General features: G+C 49.0%; 1 protein-coding gene across 3 annotated transcripts in view; it reads left to right on the forward strand.

Moving 5' to 3' along the window:
- FRMPD3 (FERM and PDZ domain containing 3) overlaps window positions 1-12882 on the forward strand; it is a 79383-nt gene that overhangs the window by 39025 nt on the left and 27476 nt on the right. For 2 of the 3 annotated variants that reach the window (XM_007198590.2, XM_057537535.1), the window contains exons 6-10: window positions 3297-3404; window positions 6182-6313; window positions 8036-8155; window positions 11580-11716; window positions 12051-12177. In XM_007198590.2, coding sequence (XP_007198652.2) covers window positions 3297-3404; window positions 6182-6313; window positions 8036-8155; window positions 11580-11716; window positions 12051-12177 — 624 coding nt within the window. The other variant, XM_057537534.1, reaches the window with a different exon arrangement.

Consider the following 12882-nt stretch of genomic DNA (forward strand, 5'->3'; position numbering starts at 1 on the left):
AGGGGGGGACCTCGGGGCTCTGGGTGGGTATTGAGTGAAGGGTGTGTGGCATCCAGAGAAGCCCTGGGCATTGTGGGGAGAAGGAATATGTATCAGTACGCTCAGAATCCTCACGGTGCTTCCAGAAATTTCCATCTCTAGCACAGTGCTCCATAAACTTCGTTTGGCTACTTGAAGGAAGGAAATAGTGGTTTTCTGAAGATGCGGTGACACCGAGCTCTCTTCACGTTGAAGTGATCCCACAACTCCAGGTCTCAGTTGAAGAAGACTGTGCAATGAAGGGTGAAGCAGCCTGGGGGAAATGATATAGACTCATTAAGTCACAGAGCTTTTATTAGGCACCGGCTGCGTTCCCAGCGTTACAAGGGATGCAAAATAAATGCCTGTTCCCTGCCTCTGGATACCTCTCAGTGATGTTGGGAGTACAAGTGGCTCAGACTGAGACAGTATAGAATCCACCGCAGGGTGGTATGATTTCGAGGAGCAGGTGATGCTTGACGGCCCATGCCATGCAGCGGCCAATCTGGGGGGTCATGGCCAGCCCACTCTTTCTCACTGCTTTGTGGGGTTAACATGAACTGAGCTATCTGTTCCAGATAAGCAAATGAGAAGAGGTGGGTGGAGCACAGAAAGATGTGTATTAGGCGGCCATGGTGATATCCCATGGGGGTGGGTGAGGGAAGGACAGCCGGAGCTAACGGGCACTGTGTGCTTTTACAGGCTGTCCAGGGCTGGGCTCTCGGGAGGCCTGTGGCACTTCTGTCGTGAGGAACAGCTGCAGCTGAGACAAGCTAGGAGGCCCAGCCTGAGTGGAGAAATCAGTGAGACGCCAGGCACCCCTATAGTTCTTTGAGGCAGAGCCACCCAGACGAAGGGATGGATAGAGGACAGAGGTGTCTTCCATCTCCATTTCCCTGACTCTCATACCCAAACTTCACTTAGGCCCTCCTCCATCCTTGTTCAAGGAAGGCTGTAAAGCCCAAGTGACAACTGGGCCCCATTGGCTAACCCGTCGGAATAATTGGTGGTTGGGCTCCGTGTCAGTCACAGAAGAAGAGGTTGAAGAGAAGCCGGGGCCAGTGAGCAGAGAGGAAAGGGAGCAGTGTGGAGTCCTTGTGGATCAGAGTAAAGCAGATCCTGAGGTCCAAGTCACTAAGGGGACATTTGTGTCCTGAGCCCTTGAACACCCAGAGGAAGTGAGGCTTGAATTTGGAGAGTACAGATAGGTACAACCTATCCCGTATCGGCATCACCGAGTAACCCACCAAGGCCAGGCCACCCAGTGAAGAATCCCTCCCCTCCTCCCCCTCCCCTTCTTTCCCTCCTTTTTCCTCCTCTCTTTTCCTCTCCCTTCCCCACTCCCCCTTCCTCCACCATGATTCCCCTCTCCACATATCACATCTAGCCACAGGCAGAAGCCGGCCCCCACTGCAGACCAATCTGCACATAAATGCCCCAGAGTAGCTAGAAGCCCCCCAGGGTTACTCTGTTGCTCCCGGACAGTCCACCAAGCATGGTGGAGGCTCTTGTCTGGGAGAGACACAGGGATCAACCTTCTCACTCTCGCTGTGCTCAGGAAATGACTCGATGTCACAGTACAGCCCCCCACCATCCCAGTGTGGACCGTAGCAGCTTCACCACTGGTCGGGTCCTGGGGGAGTCCAGGCCCAGGTGACTCCCAGCTACTCTATCATCCCTTTCTCTTGGTGTTCCAGGGCTTTATTAAGCAGCCAGAGCAAAAATAAATCCTGTGGGTGTTCCTTGCCAAGTCTATTTTTAAGCAAAATCAATTAAGTAATTATCTGAGTCCAACCCAGTGTGCTAAATAAAACCAGCCGCCGCTGAGCGTCATCAGCCTGGGAACCCGGGGCCTCTGGGCTGGGCGGGAGCGAGGCGTCTCGGGATCAGGGAGAGAACCGGGGAGTCGCTTTTCCAACTTTAGATCCCATCACTCCCCACTGTGGCTTGACTCCATCACGAAATGATCTGATGTCACGATAGCACCACCCCGCCTCCTCCTACCACACCCTGACCCAGGAGGACTTGCTTATGTTTTCATACTTTGTCCATGACAGTCCCTAGATCTGGACTGTTCTTGTCTGGCCTCTCTAATAGTCCACACCTGCCACCTCCTTTAAAATCAAAATCCAGTTCACCTCATCTAGGAAACCTTAGCTATCTTATACCTGTTGGTTTGATTTGGTGTTATTGTTGTTCTCTAGTGGATTTGTGTATGTGTGCCAGGTCACTACTAGTGTAAGGCTAGACCCCGGTCCTCTGCGCTTACTGTAGCCCCGGGTATTCAAAAATGGGCTTTGGGGGCTTCCCTGGTGGTCCGGTGGCTAAGACTCTGCGCCCCCAATCCAGAGGGCCTGGGTTCGATCCCTGGTCAGGGAAGTAGATCCCGCATGCCGTAACTAAATGATCCCGCATGCCGTAACTAAATGGTCCCGCATGCCGCAATGAAGATCCCACACGCGGCAATGAAGATCCTGTGTGCTGCAACTAAGACCCAGTGCAGCCAAATAAATAAATTAATTAAATATTTTTTTAAAAATGGGCTTTGCCAGCGGTTCTCAATCAGGGTCAGTACCGCCCACTCTCAGAAAGCTTTTCGGAACATCTGAGGGTGTTTGGGGTCATCCCAACGATTTGGAGTGTTATTGACATTTATTGTCTCAGAGTCAGAGATGCTAAATGTCCTGCAGGGAGTGTGGCAGTCCCTGAATGATGAGTTGTTAGAGGTATGCAGGCATGAAAGAGCACTGTGGGTACCGGGAATGGTAAGATATGACTCTGGAGAAGTAGGCAGGGGCCAGGTCGCAGAAGACCTAGGATGCCTTGAGGGAGGGAGACTGGCAGAGCAAAGGCGTGGACGTGGAAGTGATCTCGATGTGTGAAGGGCCGGGTGGAAAGGCAGGAGTCAGGAGATAGGAGCAGGTGAGCGAGGCAGGCTCCTAAGGCCTTCCAGCAGCCCTTCAGAGTGTGGTGGTCTCTATGGGCCAAGCCCCCTCTGAGCTGTGGAGCTTTGAGCCACAGTAGACTGTGGATGTGCTGTGACATCGAATGAAGGGTGGGCTTTGGATATGGCCCAGTGTCTTCTTGGAGAATTCGGTTCTGGTCTCCACGTAACATTATCATTGATGGGTTCTTTCCTCTGTATCTCTGTCCTTCCATACCTTTGGCTCCCTGTCTCCTTCGCTCACTCCTTTCTCTTCCTTTCCACGCCCCTCCTCTGGCTTCCCTCCTCCTTCTAAATGAGTCCCCCTCCTTGTCCTTTCCCTGCCTGTTCACAGAAGATGATGAAGAAAGAAGCTCTTCTCCTCATCCCCAACGTCCTGAAGGTTTTCTTAGAAAATGGGCAGATCAAGTCGTTCACGTTTGATGGCCGGACCACTGTTAAGGTACCCACAGGGTCTCCTCTCCTGGATTGGTGTTGTCCTCTCTTAGGAGGTGCTCTCCTCTGGAGCACATACCACTGCCGGTCCTTGGGTTCCCCTGAGTCTGCACCAAGCCGCTCGCTACCAGAGCAAGGTGGTCTTGGTCTTTGAACTCCTGCTTCTGGGAGCATCCTGTTGCAAAAACATACAGTCCTCGGATGACTGTGGTGAGGGCAAGTTGAATGCCCAACTGTGTGCTAGTGACTGTGTGTGTGTGTGCACGCATGTACATGTGCATGCATGTGTGTACGCATGCGTGTGTGCACACATCTGCTAACAAACTGTTTCGTGTCTGTGTTACACTGCGTTCTTCAAGACTCTTAGGAGCTAAGGAGTGTGAAGATTATTAAACCATTTATAAAGCAAAAGTGATTTAAATTGATACAATAACACCTAAGCAAGTTTACACACAGAAATCAACAAACCATCTCTCAGGAGATTAGCTTAGCCATGGCTTGCTTTTTAAATACCAACCAGCTCTTAAGCACTGAACCAAGATTTGGAAAGTCCACCAACAGTCCCTTTGGCTGTTCCTTTCACAGGAAGAGCAGTTAATGAGCTCTGATTCTTAACGGCTCAGCCGGGCATCTAGAAGTTGTAGTTATTCCCTTAGTCCTGAGGAGGAGAGGCGATGTACCATTAACCCCCAGGTTCAGCTCTGCTCTGGGATAGAAATATCTGCTCCTGCTTCTTTTGGATTCTCTCCAGAAAGAGAATGCCATCCCCAGAACGAATGTTTCCATGCAATCAGTGCTGCCTGCCCAGAAAACCCACCTTGGCCCACGAATGTCCTGAGGTGCCCCTGCTGGGGCTAAGACAACCCTATAAATAAAGCAAGCCCTGGGCCAGGAAACTTTCCCTAAGAGGAGTTATCAGGTGTTCAGAATTGGCCTTGCCAGCGGTTCTCAGCCGGGGTTGGCACTGCCCCCTCCCAGGTAGTTTTTGGGAATGTCTGAGGGTATTTGGGGTCATCCGCATGGTTTGGCATGCTACTGGCATTTAGTGTCTCAGGGTCAGAGATGCGAAATGTCCTGCAAGGAATGGGACAGTCCCCGAATGATGAATTGTCCTGTCCAAAGTGCCAGTAGCGCCCGAGTTGCAAAAGCCTGGGCCTAACCCGTGTTGATTGAACCGAGACTTTCTTTGGAAGGCTTAGGCCTGGGTGGGTCCCCCAGGGGACTTAGGCCCAAAAAACACTCCTTAGGGTGCCCCAGGATGGTCTCTTGACTATTGAAGGTTTCCGTCTATGGGAGGGACATTGAAACTAGGCCACCCAGGGGTGTCCAAGTGCCCCTCCTCCAGATGTGGGTATCTCTCTGTGTCAGAATCCTCCTTTGTGTTAAATCATGGACCGGTATGTCCGTTGTCGATCTGTCTCCACACTGGAGCATTTACTCCTGTCTTTCCCCGTGGAGGCTCCTCTGAGTGTCCTCCCACCTCACAGTGTCACCACCGTTAGTGCTTCCAGGTAGCCCCAGCCTTCCAGGACAGCAGCGTCCCCTGGCTTGTGACCTTACCATGACTTCAGGGAGGGTGCACTGACTGTTCATTGGAACTTGGACAGGCTGCCAGGCCGCTTGTCCCAGAGAGGTACCTGGGTGAATTGGCAGCCTGGCTTGGGAGCTGTTAGACTTGTAACACCGGTTGGCAATCACCAGCTTGGCCGTCCACAGTCCCAAAGCAGCCGAACTGCAGAGAAAATCTCATCTCTCCCTGCCAGCACTTCAGCAACACTGGCGCCTCTGTGACTACTTGGATAATACAAAGAGATATTCTCAAGTACCCACCAATTTCCAGCCTAACATTTGAATAGCTAAACGGCTGTCAATGTTCACTGAGGGGCTTGTTTGGCAACCCTGGCTGGAAGGGAGCTTCGCATTCCCAAGCCTGCTTCTTTCCGGCCTTCGGGGGCTCAGCGATGCCGATTCTACGAACACACACGCTGGAGGCCGGTGTATGCTGAAGTCACAGCAAATAGATGGTAGAAGTCTCAGAACTGACATGTGGGCAGCCCCCACGGATCTGCTTCCAGACACCCTAATATTAAAAGTAGGGCAGCAGAGCAGACAGAGTGCAGAAGTAGTCAAATTCATGACTGTACATAAAACACATGACATTGTTCCTCTGCGTGGATGCATTTTTCAAGTTGCTAAATTGATCGTCTCTAAAAACCAACTAAATCAAAGATGAACATTTTGGCAGTAACTCCCGTCATTCAATTTAGGTTATGAATCCAGAAATCGTCTACTTTTTAATCATGTAATTGTGGCTTTGGCTTTTGTTAATTCCTAAGTAAAGAGTTGCCGGACAAACCAGAGTGAACATTCTGACTTATGTGAGAAGCTGAGGGAAGAACCAACACAGTGCCTGGCACTTAGGACACACTCAGGAGACAATCTGTTGAATGAAAGGAGAGCGAGGGGGAGGGAGGGCCATGACCTTCTTTTGCCATATGCCTGGCCCGGCCAAGTTCAGAAACACTTCCCTCCACCCCCTGCACCTGTGGTGTTCCCCAGGGCCCAGGCCTCTGAACAGCACTCCTGGGTCATTCTCCTCATCCTGGAGCACCGTGCCTGGGCTACCGTAAAGGCCAGTGTCTCTGTCTGGCCCACTTTCCCAGCCTCAGCCTTCTCCCCAAGACTATCTTTCTTGATGTTCAGTCCCCTTCTCCCATTCTGGGTGCTTAGAGTATCTTAGAGCTGGAAGGGTTCTCTCTCTCAAGGCTCTTTTGTCTTCCACAGGATGTCATGGTGACATTACAGGACCGGCTTTCCCTGAGGTACATTGAGCACTTTGCCCTTGTCCTTGAGTATGCCGGGCCAGAACAGAACCACAAGTTCCTGCTTCTCCAGGACAAGCAGCCCCTGGCTTATGTAAGTAACTCCTTTGTCCTGGCCTGATAGCTTTGCAGATGGCGTTTAGTAGAGAAGAGGCTACCAGGTACTCTCTTTCTGGAAAATTCATCATGATATGCTCAGCCAGCTCCCAGAAGTCCCAATTCTCAAATCAAGATCTTTATGACCCACCCACAGAGGCTTTTTAAAATGTCTCTTGGGAATTCCCTGGCGGTCCAGTGGTTAGGACTCTGTGCTTTCACTGCCAAGGGCCCGGGTTCAATCCCTGGTCGGGGAACTAAGATCCCACAAGCCACACAGCACAGCCAAAAAAAACTCTGTAAAATGTCTCTTGTGACCTAAGAAAGGCATGACAGTTGTTAGTCTTGGCGGTCACTAGTGGGGAAAGCATGGGGTGGTGATTTACTGCGTGCAAGACTGAATTGAGCAGTGTCAACTCCACTGTCTCCTGGAGGCCCTGCTAGACTTTTCCACCTGCGAGGGGAGACTTTACCTTCAGGTGAAGGCTGTAATATGGAAGGGTCAGCGAGTGGAGTCTAGTGAGACCCCTTAGGCTAGGACACATGTGGGCTGGGAACGGGCTGAGCGGGACCAAGCACGGACAGCATGTCACCCGTGTCAAGTTCCAAAGTAGAGTAGGAGAAAGTGTCTTATCTTCCCAGCCTCTGGAAAAAGGCCAAGGAAATCCAGGATTGCTGGATAGTATTTCACCAGTGGTGATGCACCATGAAGAGTAAGAGAGGCAACCAGGGCCAATCAATGTTCCCAGGGAGTGGGGACTTACTTCCCCGGTGGTCCAGTCATTGAGACTCCGCGCTTCCAATACAGGGGACGGGGGTTCAATCCCCGGTCAGGGAACTAAGATCCCACATGCCGCATGGCACAGCCAAATAAATAAATAATTTCTCAGTTGCTTTAAAAACAATATTCCCAGGGAGGGAGGGAAGGAGTTGGAGAGGGACGGCTGGGAAGAAATGTCTAAAGGAAGCGAAACAAAAGCTGAAATCAGACACACAAAAATGAAAGGATTTAGGAAAGAAGAATTCTTCAAGTTTGGCTCTCAGCCAGATGTGGTCCAGAGACTCACAGGTTCCCACCTGTGAAGGAAAGGTGGGTGTCCTGCCTGGAGGGAGGCCTAAGCGCCTCCCCGCCCCTCAAGGGGCCTTGTGGATCCAACTGGCCTCTTGTTCCAAATGGGATTTTTAAGCATTTTTATTACAAAAAAATCTCATATACACCAAAGTAGAAGGAATTGGATAATGAACCCTCATTACCCATCCCAGCTTCAGCAGTTACTGGTATATTGCCAGCTTGTTTCAGCTACACCTCCAAATGGGATTTTAAGTCTTTGATTTGGTTTCTCATAAGCAACTTCCTTTGCTTGAGGCTGAGCCCCTCTGCAAGGCAAAGGCATTAGCCCCACAGCAAGAAGAGTCAGAGAAGTTGCCAGGAGCCCTTGCTTCCTACCTCATGTCCTGGGCCTTAGGTTGTTGATAAAGGCCAAGTTGTGGATAAGTGGTTCGAAAATTCTAGTCACTTTGGGTCAGAAGGGCAGAAAAGACTTGTCTCCTCATCACTTTCCCCAATGGTAATTGGAATCAGCCAGGCGGAAGACAGAATAGGAAACAGCACCCTAGCTCTGCCTCAGGCCCTGCCTTGAAGAGCCGCCGACCTGTCTCCTGGCACCCAGCCGTTGATCCCAGCTCTCTTTTCCTCCCACCTCTCACCCCTGGGATTCAGGTAGTGCAGCGGACACACTATCATGGAATGAAATGCCTCTTCCGGATAAGTTTCTTTCCCAAAGACCCGGTGGAGCTGCTGCGTCGGGATCCTGCTGCTTTCGAGTACCTGTACATCCAGGTAGAGTCTGGCTTGGGGATACACAGACAGACAGACCAATGGACAAACAAGCTGGCAGGCTGTTCTGCCATCACAATGAAGTCGCTATGTAAGTTTTTCCAACCTTCAGGTAGCTCTGAAGGCTCTCTCATTTTCTGCTACCACTGTAGGCCATGGTCAAGTTGGTTGGCCTGGCAACCTGAGCTGGCTCTGGCTCCAAGTCCCGTCTGTTTGTCTAGACAGATCTTATCAGTTTGCAGGAGGAAGCAACCCCAGTAACTCTGGCATCTTCACAGCATACCCTGGTTTAACAAGTGCATTTGAGTAACAGGAGGTCCCAATCCCCAATCCCGAGCTCCACTAAGGAGATGGTTTCCAATTCAGTTCATCCAGAAACATTTGCTGAGCACTTACTCTGGGCCAGGCCCTGTGCTAGGTGCTGGCAATCAAGGTGGTCAAAGAACTATCCTAGATCGCTAGAGCTCATAGACAGATATGTGCACAAATAAAGACAGTGTGACAGGCACTATGAGGCTGGCAGGGTACAATGTCAGTAGGGGCACTCAGGAAGCAATTTGCCAATTTTCCCCGGGAGGGGCACAATGCAGGCTTCACAGAGGAAGTGATACATGCATGCTCTTAGCCTTGAAAGATGAGTGGATGTTTGCTGGGTGCAGAGATGGATGTTTAGTTCAAATAGTTTGGAATTTGGTGACAAGACCTTGTCCACCCTCTCTCTCCCCTTTGTGATGATGCGTTCAGCTGTATTCCTCTTTTATACTGAACAGCTTTAGTGAAGTCTAATTGACACACGGCAAACTGCACATATTTCAAATGGCAATTTGATAAGTTTTGACATATGTTTATATCCATGAAACCATCACCACACTCAAGATATTAAACACATCCAACACCCTCAAAAGCCTCCTCAGGCTCCTTTGTAATTCATACTCCCATCTCCAGGCAGCCACTGACCTGCTTTCTGTCACTGTAGATTAGTTTGCGTTTTCTAGAGTTTCATACAAATGAAATCATATGGTATGAACACTTATTTTGATCTCACTTCTTTCACTCAGCATAATGATTTTGAGGTCCACCCATGTTGTTGTGTGTATCAGCAGTTCATTCCTTTTAATTGTTGAGTAGTGTTCTATGGTATGGATGTATAAAAATTTACCAGTTCACCTGCTGATGGACATTTGGGTTGTCTCCCTGTTTCGGCTACTACAAATAAAACTTCTATGAACATTCACGTACAAGTCTTTGTATGACATAGGCTTTCTTTTCTCTTGGGTAAATACCTAAGAATGGAATGGCTTGATCATACGGTAGATCTATCTTTCTTTAATTTCTTGAAGAAACTCCAATACTGTTTTCCAAGGTGGCTGTACCATTTTATATAAGCACCAGCCGTGTGTTAGAGTCTCAGTTTCTCCACATCCTCATTAGCACTTGGCGTTAGCAGTATTTTTTAAATTTCCGTCATTCTGATAGCATGCAGGGGTATCTCATTCTGGTTTTCATTTGCATTTCCCTAATAACTGATGATGTTGAACACCTTTTCATGTGCCTCCTTGTCATCATGCAGCTTTTTTGGTGAAGTGTCTATTCAAATCTTTTGCCCACTTTTTAAATTGGGGTTGTTTGTTTACTTATTATGGAGTTTTGAGAGTTATTTGTGTATTCTGGATACAAGTCATTTGTATGTTATTTGCAATTATTTTCTCCCAGTCTCTAACTTGTCTTTTCAGTCTCCAAACAGTGTCTTTCACAGAGGAGAAGTTTGAATTCTGATGAAGTCCAATTTGTCAATTTGTTCTTTTATGGATTGTGCTTATGATGTCATATCTAAGAAGTCTTTGCCTAACCCAAGGTCACAAAGATTTTGCTCTTATTTTTTTCTAGAAGTGTTATCATTTTAGGTTCTACATTTAGGTCTGTGGTCCATTTTGAGTTAACTTTTATATGTGGTACAAGGTATTGACCAAAGTTCTTCTTTTTTCCATATGGATATCCAATTGTTCCAGCACCATTTATTGAAAAGACCATCCTTTCTCCATTTAGTTGCCTTTGCGCCTTTGTGAAAAATCAGTTGTCTGTATATGTGTGGGTCATTACTGAACTCTCCATTCTATTCCATTGATCTATTTGTCTATCTTTATGCCAACATCACACTCTTTTGATTACTGTAGCTTTATAATAAGTCTTAACATCAGGTAGTGTTTGTTCTCCAACTTTGTTCTTTTTCAAAGTTGTTTTGGCCATTCTAGGTCCTTTGCATTTCTATGTGAATTTTAGAATTAGTTTGTTAGTTTCTACCAAAAACCTGCCGTGATTCTGATTGGGATTGTGTTGAATCTATACATTGGTTTGAGTCTTCCAACCCATGAACACAATATATATCTATTTAGGTCTTCTCTAATTTTTCTCAGCAGTGTTTTCTACTTTTCAATGTACAGGTCTTTCACATGTTTTGACAGATTTATCCTTAATTATTTCATTTTTTTGATGCTATTGTAAATGGTTTTGATTTTACCTTTAATTTCTGATTGTTGCAAGCATGTAGAAATACAGTTGGTTTTGTATATTGATCTTATATCCTGCAACCTTGCTAACTCATTAGTTCTAGTAGTTTTTTTTTTGTAGATTCCATTGGATTTTCTGCATAGATGATCACTGATGGAGCCTTCCTTTTACACTCTCTCCTATGCTGTAGTGATACCACTGTGGCTCTCTAGTCTCTTAGCTCATCCTGGTTTCACCTCAGCACAGTGGGCAACTGGTCTAACCAAGGCTGAATCCTTGATAGCTGGGATTCTGACCTTCAGGGTTTGGGGGTTGTCATACCTCTGGCCAGTAGTTCCAGGAGACCCTTTTTAGGATAGCATAGGGAAGACTGACTTATCACTGCTTTGATCTTCAGACCCCAAGGAAAGAATATCTGCCCCATCCCTGTAATCCATCTCTCACTGTGGGCTTCTGGGCCAGAGCCCTGTAGAGAATCCCTCCCAGTGTCTCTCTTCCTTTGTTCCCATCTGAGCTGGTAGAGGAGCCTCCGATGGCTGGGGCTGGGGGGCGGTGAGTATAGGCCCCAGAGAAAAGGCAGAAAGGTCTCTTGTAACAGGAGGAAAGAAAGGGAGTGGTACCATGTCTCACTTTTGCAGCGCCCTAGATGTTCTGACCATTTGTGCCTAGCCATTGTGTGTACCTGTCACTGAGGAGGGGGCTGTCCAATGTCCGCTGAATGAAGCAAATAGTGTCTCTGAGACCTGAGGTTCCTCTGTTACCTCTTCCCCAAGGGCAGAATCTTCCTCTTCCGCTTGATCTAGGATGCTTACTTACACCACGAGTTTTTTCTAGGATATAAGGGAGTCCGTGGCGGGGTGGGAGGGTGGGGAGGGAACGTCTCCTTTAACTGACGGGTTTGGACTGCCCTCTCTCACAGAGTCGGAACGATGTCATCCGAGAACGCTTTGGAATGGACCCCAAGCCAGAGATGCTTTTGGGCCTTGCTGCCCTCCACATCTATATCACTGTCTCAGCTACTCGACCTAGTCAGAAGATCTCACTCAAGAATGTGGAGTGAGTTGCTCCAGGGCCCTTCAGGATGGGGGCAAATAGCTGTGTAGGGAGAAGGTGCAGTGGTTGAGCTGTGCTCTGCTTTTTAGGAATGTGGGCCTGGGATGGGAGTGAGAATTGGAATTCCTCACACCTAGACCAGGATGCCCTTGAGCTACAGCTTCTACTAGAGAACTGTGGCCAATGTTACTCGCCTGCCTCCAGCCCCTCTCTGTCTCTCTCTCCTAATCTCCATTCCTCCATCTCTGTCTCAGATTTCAGCTAGTTTCTGTCTTACCATTTTGCTTTCTCTGTCTCACCTTGTCTCTCTAATTTCTTACTTTTCTTCTGCTTTTAGGAAGGAGTGGGGCCTGGAACCCTTTCTTCCCCCCTCCCTCCTACAGGGCATCAAAGAGAAGAACCTCCGGAAATCTCTCTCTCAGCAGCTGAAGGCGCACCAAACACATCCTTCCAGCAGCACCAAGGTATCCAGAGTAGGCCACCGGGCACCCTGCTCAGGCACTAGTGGCCATGGGGGACTCCTGTGTGGTTTCCCAGCAGGTGTGGTCTTCTGGGGAACCCTCCCCACTGTTTTTGACTTGGATACACATCTAGCTTGGCCAGATATGGGGCATGATTGTGGAGAGGGGTTTTCCCCAAGCCTGAGCCACCCCCAGAGACTGCTCAGTGGCAAGTCACTGGGAGAGCCCAGGGTCCTCAAAGCAAAGGGACCAAGGTGCAGGAGGAGAATATTCTTGGGTCGTTCCACCCATTTAGTCAGTGCTGATGAAGCACCTGTCGTGTGGACAGTACTGGACCCTGGGGAGACATGTTTCCCATGGAAACGACTGCTCTGTCCCTCATCAGCTTTCTAATTCATCAGCCCTGGTACAGGGAATTCTGGGAGATAAAAGCCCAGCCCCATGGGACAAGGCCTGACCTGGAGAATGGGTCGCCTGGTGGCAGGTGGAAGACTCAGGTCCCTGCTGTGCTCTCCTGCACTTTCCCACTCCCTGCCTTCCCAGCCCCGCAGGCCCTTCTCAGGCCTGCAAGGCTCAGTCTGCTTGCCTCGGAGGCAGGCGGGTGGTGAGGGGGCACCAGAATCCACATGCCGATGGAGACACTGGACACAGTTGCTCCCTTATATTCCACCCATTCCAGATTCCCTGCATTACCAACTAGCTTCTCTT

This window comes from Balaenoptera acutorostrata, chromosome X (assembly GCF_949987535.1).
Source record: "Balaenoptera acutorostrata chromosome X, mBalAcu1.1, whole genome shotgun sequence".
Lineage (NCBI taxonomy): Eukaryota > Metazoa > Chordata > Mammalia > Artiodactyla > Balaenopteridae > Balaenoptera > Balaenoptera acutorostrata.